This window comes from Bemisia tabaci, chromosome 3 (assembly GCF_918797505.1).
Source record: "Bemisia tabaci chromosome 3, PGI_BMITA_v3".
In the NCBI taxonomy this organism is placed as follows: domain Eukaryota; kingdom Metazoa; phylum Arthropoda; class Insecta; order Hemiptera; family Aleyrodidae; genus Bemisia; species Bemisia tabaci.
This window is the reverse complement of record NC_092795.1, coordinates 46,595,377-46,604,533: the sequence shown is the minus strand read 5'-3', so window position 1 is coordinate 46,604,533 and position 9,157 is coordinate 46,595,377. Positions and strand designations below refer to the sequence as shown.

The 9,157-nt window shown below is 36.9% G+C and overlaps 1 protein-coding gene across 1 annotated transcript; it reads left to right on the top strand.

Annotated features, from left to right (window-relative positions):
- The first annotated feature begins 34 nt into the window (after nt 1-34).
- LOC109030599 (uncharacterized) lies at nt 35-7,987 on the top strand. The gene is made up of 3 exons (XM_019041648.2): nt 35-236; nt 1,394-1,567; nt 4,091-7,987. Exon 3 carries the CDS (start codon nt 4,286-4,288, stop codon nt 7,553-7,555), a length of 3,270 nt encoding a protein of 1,089 aa, XP_018897193.2. The 5' UTR covers nt 35-236; nt 1,394-1,567; nt 4,091-4,285; the 3' UTR covers nt 7,556-7,987.
- Nucleotides 7,988-9,157: the final 1,170 nt, after the last annotated feature.

Sequence of the window (9,157 nt, the reverse complement as noted above, 5' to 3'; positions counted from 1 at the left end):
GGAGATGCGGAGACGTTCATCGATGGTCCAATTGTTTACTTCTTGTTATCAATTTCGTTTTGTCCCTTATCTCCACGTGCTTTTTAAATTTCTTTTGCTCCTTCTTCTTTTAGAAAATTTATTCAAGAAAGTATATTTAAAATTTAAGTGTTTAACCCTGATAATACAGTAAAGTATCCCACTGAAGCTGAAGCTTGTGAGGAGGAGTTACAAGCCTTCAGGGAAAACGACATAAGGTAACTGCCCTTATTACTCTCGAAGTAATTAATTCTCTTTTTAAAAATGCAGAGTCATACTTAAATCCATTCCTACACATCCAGTCTTCATTTTTACGACCAATTTGTAGGGATTGGCGATAATCGAATTCGAATTGCTATTACTTTGAGAAATCAAATCTTGCGATTTCGAATACTGCAGAAGTGTATATTCGAATATTTTCGATTATTGCTTCGATTTTTCATATTTTTGAACGGTGGAACCGTACTGTTATTAATAGGAATAAATGACACTTTTGACTAAGACGGTCAGTCATTCCTGTGTGGAGTTTTGGACGAGTTTTGATTAATAACAAGATTGACGATACGGATGGACGGTCATCAAATTCGAATGCAATTAAGTATCTGAACATTCGAAACTTCTTGATTGCGATTTTTTGAGAAATCGAATCTTTTGATTTTGATTACTTCGGAAGCGAATATTCGAATGTGATGCGATTAGCTGAGTGCCGATAATTTGAATACCGGATATTCGATCATCTAAATCTTCGTCCATCCCTACCAATTTGTTCCTACCCATTTGAGCCTGATCAGTGCGTATCTCAGAGTTTTCCTGAACTAATGTCGACCATTCTTAAAGAGGTAGTCTCTCGTAAATTTTGAAGGTGATTCAACGGATACCATTTTTTGTGTCAGAGTTACGTGCGATATATCGCATCAATTTGTTCCATTATTTCAGCTACTTGTCATTTTTTTCAAATTTTGAGATCGCACCTCTGCTCTCACAAGACTTTAGCATTAATGTACTAAATTTGACAAAGAAATTCAACAAAACAAACGCAGGGTTTTTCAGAGGAAAAATATTGCATTTGAGTGCAGTTTCGGTAACAGTATAGAATGCGGTATTTTTCCTTTAATAAAACCCTGCCTTTATTACATTAAATTTCTTTGTCAAATTTGGTACATGAATTCTCTAGTCTCATGACAACAGAAGTGCCATCTCAAAATTTGAAAAAAAACAGCAAGTAGCTGAAATTATGGAATGAATCGATGCGATATATCATACGTCGCTCTGATACCAAAAATGGCGTCTGTAGAATCACCTTAAGAATCATTATCAAAGCTTTATTTATCATTTTGTTCTAGGCACTAATTTCTTCAGTTTCTCTTCATTTCAGGATCAGATTGGAGAGTGCTGAAAGAGGGCTGAGTCCTGAAATATTCAGCGTTATGTATGATTTGGATAGAACAGAATCCTCCATTCCAGCAAAATGTCCAGATTGATACTGAGTCTACTTATCCCCTGCACCATGAAAAAAGTGGAAGATTCAAGAGTTCATGTGCCTACTGAGGTGAGGATGAGTAAAGAACTAGTAAATTGATAGTGAAAGTACCAAACCATGTATCTTGGACTGCAATACTGCAAAGCACCTGCCACATTACTTTTCAGAAGAAGATCTAGTCGCGTAGATACATAGATAGTTATTTGCACAGAATTGTATCTCACACATACTTAATTGTCACTACAAAACGGTGTCAGTAGGTAAAACCTTCGTGCTAACCTAGAAGTAAGAGGAAGGGAATTACATAATTAGGGTAGGTGGGGGTAAGAGTACGCACGGGGCAAAAGTACGCACCGCACTTTTTTCGCGCGTTTTGTTTGAATTTGTGATGACACCGGGTGTTGGTTGTTGGCAACGTTGAGTTTCACTTGTTGACGAAGTTTTGTGCAGATCGGACGTGTTTCCACGGAATTATGAGGAAAGTTCACTTTTCATGAAAAAAAGATCGATTTTTTTTTAAATTGAATTGTCTGTTGTGAGTAGAATAGTTGATGGAAAAAATCGGACAAGCACCATATCAAAGTGTTATAGTGTTAGCTTTAATAATCCGTGGTTGTTTTCACACCTCGGGCCTTGGGCTCGAAGTTTTAGGTAATGTTGTCCAATGTTTACAAATGGGGCAAGAGTACGCAGCCAGAATGGGGCAAAAGTACGCGCCCAAAAGTGGGGCGTAGTGGGGGAGGGGGGTATAGGAACTTCAAAATAGAAGATGTAGGCAACTTAGTAAGTATCTTAATAAATTTTTATGTTCCTTTGTTTAGTTTGGGCAATTAAACTTTTTTATTTTCCTGTTTAAAAAAAATTTACTTCGAAAATTTTTTGGGAACTTTTGGAGACTGAATTATTTTTTTTTTTCACAGTAAAAGTGGTTAGGCACTATTAGAACCCTTTGCGACCAGTTTCAGTCGTTTTCCGTTATTTATCAGCGATCCGGGAGATGTTTTTTTAAAAAAAATTTCACCTGCGTACTTTTACCCCATGAAATGGGGCAAAAGTACGCATTTTTAAATTTTTTTAAAAAAATTCGTCACGGCCATGGATTTTATTTCTAAATTCGGACAACGCAGGGAATTTGTGCGCGAGGGCTTGTAGTAGATGCCTGGCCACTTTTCCCGCCTTAAAAGTCGATTCGGTCACGGAAATACGGAAAAAAAACGAAAAAATGCGTACTTTTACCCCCACCTACCCTATAACAATAGAATTCTTTTGAGAAGGCTTGTTTGCTCGTTTTGCACAGAATTTTGTTTGACTTCTTTCCCTTCTATCAAAAATTTTCTGTGAAAGTCTTGCACAAAAGAGTAGGGTAGTATTATTTTAATGAATAAATTATGAGCTAAAAGGACCCTGCAAACCTGTCATGGGAATGTATGCCCACACCAATTTCTAATATTTTTATCGCATTAAACTAATCCACTGATTGTGATAAAAACTCTTCATTAGGTATAATTTTCTACACGCAATCAGTTTTGCACAGTTTACGATTGCTGTTTTGCTAATTTCTGCATTTAATGAAGTCAGCCCAGTGTCAATGAATCAAAGAGACCCCTCTATCTCTTAGCACTCGAGAACAAGCCGTCTATAATTCACAGAAAGTCCCAGCATGTGTCTGTTTAAGGAAAAAAGTGCAAGAGAGAAAGTTTATATGGTCAGTGAAATGAAATAACATGAGGATAAGATTGCCGCTTGGTAGTAAAGGCTTCTGATTACAATATACTCTCATGGGCTGGGTTTTTCTTTAGTTCACAGCCGGCCCATACTTGAATGCTGAGACTGAGAGGATGAGGGATATCTTTGACTCATTTTTGCTGCTCTGGCTTCATTTAACTCAGTAATTACTGGAACTTCAAATGTGCATTGTTGACACACACCAAAAAAAAAAGAGAAAAAAAAAGTGCGTTGTGTATGGACAGTGGCTTGTAGAAACTTTGCCTTTGATCAGGACCAATAGATGAGTGCAATGCATTACAAAAACTGGCAATAGGTTTGGCCACACATTCGTATGATGTACTTTCAGAGACTTTTTCATGTGACGCAATCAAAATCTGTAATTTGGAAGTTATCTACACCATCAAGCTCTCATATTGACTTATCATGCCCCTTATGACCTCAAAAATCCTCCACGCAATAATTTGAAGTGGCCAATTTCATAGTGTGGACAAATTTTTTTGGAAAACTTTTTCCCCCTCAAATTTTGTTTCTTTTTCCAATTAAAGATACTGTAGTACTTACCAACTCGCTTATGATACTTTTTTTATGTCAAACACTAACAAAATTGACATTTGAGGTATGGGCACACAATCTGTAGGGCAAAATCTTTTGGATAAGGCTCTTACTTGCGTGAAAAAATCATGTTTGTCATGTCCAGTCCCAAGTAAAAATAACTAAGTAATACAACTGTGGCTTTTTCTCAGCAAAGGTGAAAAATGATTTGGCATGCAAGAAAAACAGGTTTATTAAAAAAAATTCAATTTTTTTAAAGTAGACTTTACAGGATTAGTATTATTTTAACATTCATCAAAATGTTTCTTTCAGGTGTCAATGTTACTACATTGAGGTTCTCAACTGTTGAGGTGATTCAACGATTGGCAAGAACTTCACTCGATACGGCCTGTCAGCAGATTTCTGGTTTGTATAAACTCAACTACTTTCAAATCTTGGATCACCTTCTGCTTGGCGTGCTATTCCTCCAAGTCTTGATCCGTCAACGGATCTGTTAACTTGTGCATAATGCCGAGTGGTCTGCTATATTCTTTATGCCGTGCTGTAAACCGAGGTGATCTTGGAACAGTGAAAAACTTGTTCAGCGTATTTGGGTTCAACTGGCAAGAGCTGGCAGGAGGATACTTATTGGTCTGTACCGCTGCTGAGCAAGGATTCACTGATATTGTAAAGTTCCTAATAGAGAATGGTGCAGAAGTAAAGGATTTTATCAAAGCTTTTGAAAATACACCCTTACATTTTGCTGTTCTAAATAACAAATTGGAACTGATCAAAATTTTACTAGATAAAGGAGTTTCCATTGATGAAAAAAATCAACACTGTCAAACCCCTTTGCTCATAGCAATAGAGAAAGGATTTGTGGAAATTGCAAAATTCCTAGTAAAGAATGGTGCACAGGTAAATGCTGCAAATAATGGTAATTCAGATACACCTCTACATTTTGCTGTTCAACACAATAGTTCAGAACTGGTTGAAATGCTTGTCAAATGTGCCGTCGTTGATGCAATGAATGAGAAGCATCAAACTCCTTTGCTTTTAGCAGCGGAGAAAGGATATGTGGAAATTGCAAAACTCCTTTTAATGAATGGTGCACAGGTCAATGGTACTAACGTCAGTGATCGAGATACGCCCTTACATTTGGCAGTCCAAAATAACTGTATTGAACTGGTTGAAATTTTGCTGGAGCAAGGTGCACTTATTGACGCAAGGAACGGAGAGCGTCAAACTTCCTTGCATATAGCAACGGAGAAAGGAAATGAAAATTGCATGCTCTTATTGCTGAGAAAAGGTGCATATGTTGATCCCATAGCTCGATTTGGCGAGACGCCTCTGCGGATTGCTGTCAAAAAACAGTCCTTAAGTTCAGTAGAATGTATCCTAAAATTTTGCCCGAATCTGAACAAAAATATCTACAAAACAATCCTGAAGACAGCTATGTGCGGTGAAAGTAGAGAAATTGTCAGTCGACTAATCCAATACGGTTTTTCTCTGTCTCAAGCTGACGTACATGATTGTGGTCTCCTCCATGCTACTGTTGAGAAAGGCCAGCTCCAACTTGTCAAGTTCCTGTTGAATCACTGTGCTGATCCCAACTGCCTTTATAAGGGTAATACTCCTTTGCATTCTGCTGTCCGAAATGGGAACATAGAGATCGTGCAATTGCTTCTAAAAGCAAATTGCCGAGTGAATGCTGTTGACACATTTGGAAAAACACCACTCTACTATTCCATTGATTATTCCAAAAAAGACAAAGGCTTAGAGATGCTAAAATTGCTCCTTACTAGTGGTGCCAAAATTAATTCCAAGAAGTTACTGCACGATGCCGTCAAATATGAGTGCTTTGAGATTTGTGAAGTACTCACTAATAATGGTGCTAATCCCAACTACCCTAGAGATGGACACTTGCCATTACATTCTGCAATCAAAAGTGGACGTACCGATATTGTCAAGTTACTTCTTGATGCCAAGAGCAATGTGGATGCTGTTGATGAATCAGGAAAAACACCCATTGACTACTCTGTGGAACACGCCAAAAATGAAAATGGCACTGAGATTTTCAAACTTCTCTTAGCCAATGGTGCTACAGTCGATAAAAGTTTGTTACACAATGTCGTAAAAAATGAGTGCTTTGAGATCTGTGAAGTTCTCATTAATAACGGATGCGATGTTAATGCATTAGATGAGCATTACAGAACTCCGCTTCTTTACACAGCTTACCCACACTCCTCTTACTTTACTAACAAGGAACTTAATCCTGATGAAACTTATCGTATACAAATTGCAGAACTTCTGTTAAATAGTGGAGCTGATGTAAATGCCAAGTGCAAACGGGATGAAACTGCACTTCATTTTGCCACTCAGTTTGGGTTTGAAAGGCTTGTATGGTTCCTTCTCCAGAATGGAGCAGACGTGAACTCATTTGATAAATTAGGTAATACAGCCTTAACTTTCGCTGTGGACAGAGGTTATACGAACATTTTGAAAGCTCTGATTATTCATGGGGCAGATGTGAATGCAGTTAATCCTTACATGGATCTTACACCATTGCATGAAGCTGCTATCAGCTGGCGTGGTATTGCTGAGACAGTTGAAATTCTTCTAGAACACGGAGCAGATATTCACAAAGTTACAGATAATGATGAGACAGCTCTGCACCTAGCATCTGAGAGGGCACATGCTGCTGTTTTAGATGTTCTTTTAAAAAATGGTGCAGATGTGAATGCCTTGAATGGAGATGGTCTAACCGCATTGCACGTTGTTGGAAGAGAGGAACATGATGTTCCCTATGATGCTGTCAGGGTACTCCTGAAGCATGGAGCAGATGTCAATTGTCGCTCACCGTCAGGGGAAACACCACTGCATATGTCAGTGCAGCGCTGGGCAAAAAGGCACAAAAAAGTTTTGAGACTTCTGTTGGAGAGCGGTGCTGATGTAAACGCAGCTTGTGATAAAGGCATGACACCATTGCACATTGCCGCAGGAGGTAAAGGCTTGGAGGACCGAGTAAAATTAGTAAAACTTCTTTTAAAATATAAAGCAGATGTCAACAAAAAGAATGTTGCCGGTGAAACTGCACTGCATCGGGCCTCTTGGAAAGGACATCATCATGTTGAAGAAGTCCTTCTCTCAAAGGGAGCAGATATAAACCTACTAAACAATTTAGGACAGACTGCACTTGATCTTACTCATGATGAAAACATATTTTTATCTTCAAGTTTTGATTCTATCGATGGTTGTCCAGAGCTAAGTAGAGAAAGTCTGCAGTATCATGCAATTATGTTAAAAACTGCCGGATTTTTTGTGTGCCAAAATAATCTGAAATGGATTGAAGACAGTGATAATGATTTTTTAGTCAATATTAAATATTTTTGTGAGAAAGAAGTTGCCATGATGAAAAGCCATAAACTATGCTGCCATCTATCTTTATTTGATTTTTTAGTTGGTAATACAAATCCACGATGTTTTAATGATCAGAATTTACATGAGGCATTAGACTCAGTTGACTTTCACATGTATAATATTTATCGAGATCTTCTCGTGCGTAATATAAGAGACAATAAGCTGCGCTGGAAATTACTCACTGCAGGGTTTGATTGGTTTATCATCCTGATCAAAACTGGGAACATTCTTAACAAAAACAAAATCGCATTACTACCGCCAGAATTAGTGGAAAAAGTGCTTGAGTATTTGAATAATGAAAGCTTGAATAGTTTGATTCTTTGTGGTAAACAGGTAGAAAAACAATTCAGAAAATCAACAATGTCAATCACCTATTGAATGTACACTCATCAATTTTTTGCCCACATTTGAACAACACAATTTTATTTAGTAATCTACTCAGTTACCTGACTTTTTGTACCTACCTACGTTTGTTTTTTGTTTCTGTACCTATATTGCAATAATTTCTAGGAATACGAAGTCTTGTTGAAGAATATGAAGTGATATTTTTGATGGTCTAGGGAAGGTTGATCTCACTGAATACTTATTTTTAGTACTTTTATGCCACAGGGCTTTCATTAATAATTTAATATTGTATTTGGTTGCTGCCAACCGTCGGCTTACTGCTTTTATTGTAGGTACTAATTAAACCTAAAATTAATACTGATATATACTTTAAGTCTATGCTAAAATTTGATATTGCTAAAGAAACGCTTCTATAAGAGGTTACAATCTAACAGTTTCTGTTTAATAAATATTTTTCTTACGCTATTTTTTATTTTCATTTTCATCTGACTGAATGCAAATTTAAATATTATAATATTCAGAGTTTTAGACAAATACTGACACTGAAAGTGGAGCAACATATATCTAAGTTGCAACGTCCTACAGTCTATATATTGTTGTTCCATTTTTTAAGCAAAATTAGTGGCAGATACTATGGGCGAAATTTTTGCACAATGCTCTGTTCAGAAATGAAGAAAAGTTAGTAAACATTCTATGAAACTAAAGCGAAGGTTGTAAAGTAAGCAAGTTAAAATATTCAATATCTCCTAAACCAAGGAGGATAGCGAAAATCTGAAAGATTTTCAGGCGAGACTTTTCAATATTATAATGTAACACACCCCCCCCCCCTTCCTCTCGAGTCTCTTTGGATCTAACCGATTTATGCGGAAATTCCCAGTACCACTCTAAAAGTTCTTAATGTTTACAATAAAATAATGTGAATAAAAAAAAAGAGTTCTCAAACTTAAAGGCGAGGACTCCAACTAATCTATTTTGATAGGTTTAAGAATTTAGGGGCTTGGAGGACAAGAGACATAAGTGCAGTTTTTGCTTTTTTGAAAAATATGTGTTTCAACTTTCCAAATTACATAAACCCTCACTTACGGTGGGGAGGAAGTGCAAACTCATCTGTTGATGCTTAAAAGTTGGATTTTTGTAGGTAGTGAATTTTTCTCACAATATATTTTAAGCCTACTTTTAGTTGAAATTACCAATATCTCAACTCTCTCAAAAACTGCTCTTATGCGCCTTGTCCTTCAAGCTTCACAATTAAAAGTATCCACATAGGTTACATATTTTTGAATGATGCTTTTATTTTCATCTTCACCATAGGGCAACTTTGAATTTATCAAAGGACTTGGTTGAATGATGTATTACCATTTGATATATACTTCCAATCGATCAGAATGAAAATCGGGGCAAATGTCGAGTTCTATGCTGTAAAATGGTATGAAATTTATGGAAGTTAAGAAAACAGCATTAAAAAAACTAATAAAACAAGGAATGAAGAAAAAACAGAATAATGAAACATGTCACCACAGGTGCATCGCCTGTCCTGCTTTTGGGCTATCCCAAAAAAGTACACTCCTCTAATTGCATGCCACGTTCACTATTCCGATAGTGAAGGTCTCATGCAATTAGCCGACTTGCTTTAAT

Excerpts from the sequence above, each read along its gene's own strand:
- LOC109030599 (XM_019041648.2), top strand. The coding sequence starts at position 4,286 with ATGCCGAGTGGTCTGCTATATTCTTTATGCCGTGCTGTAAACCGAGGT.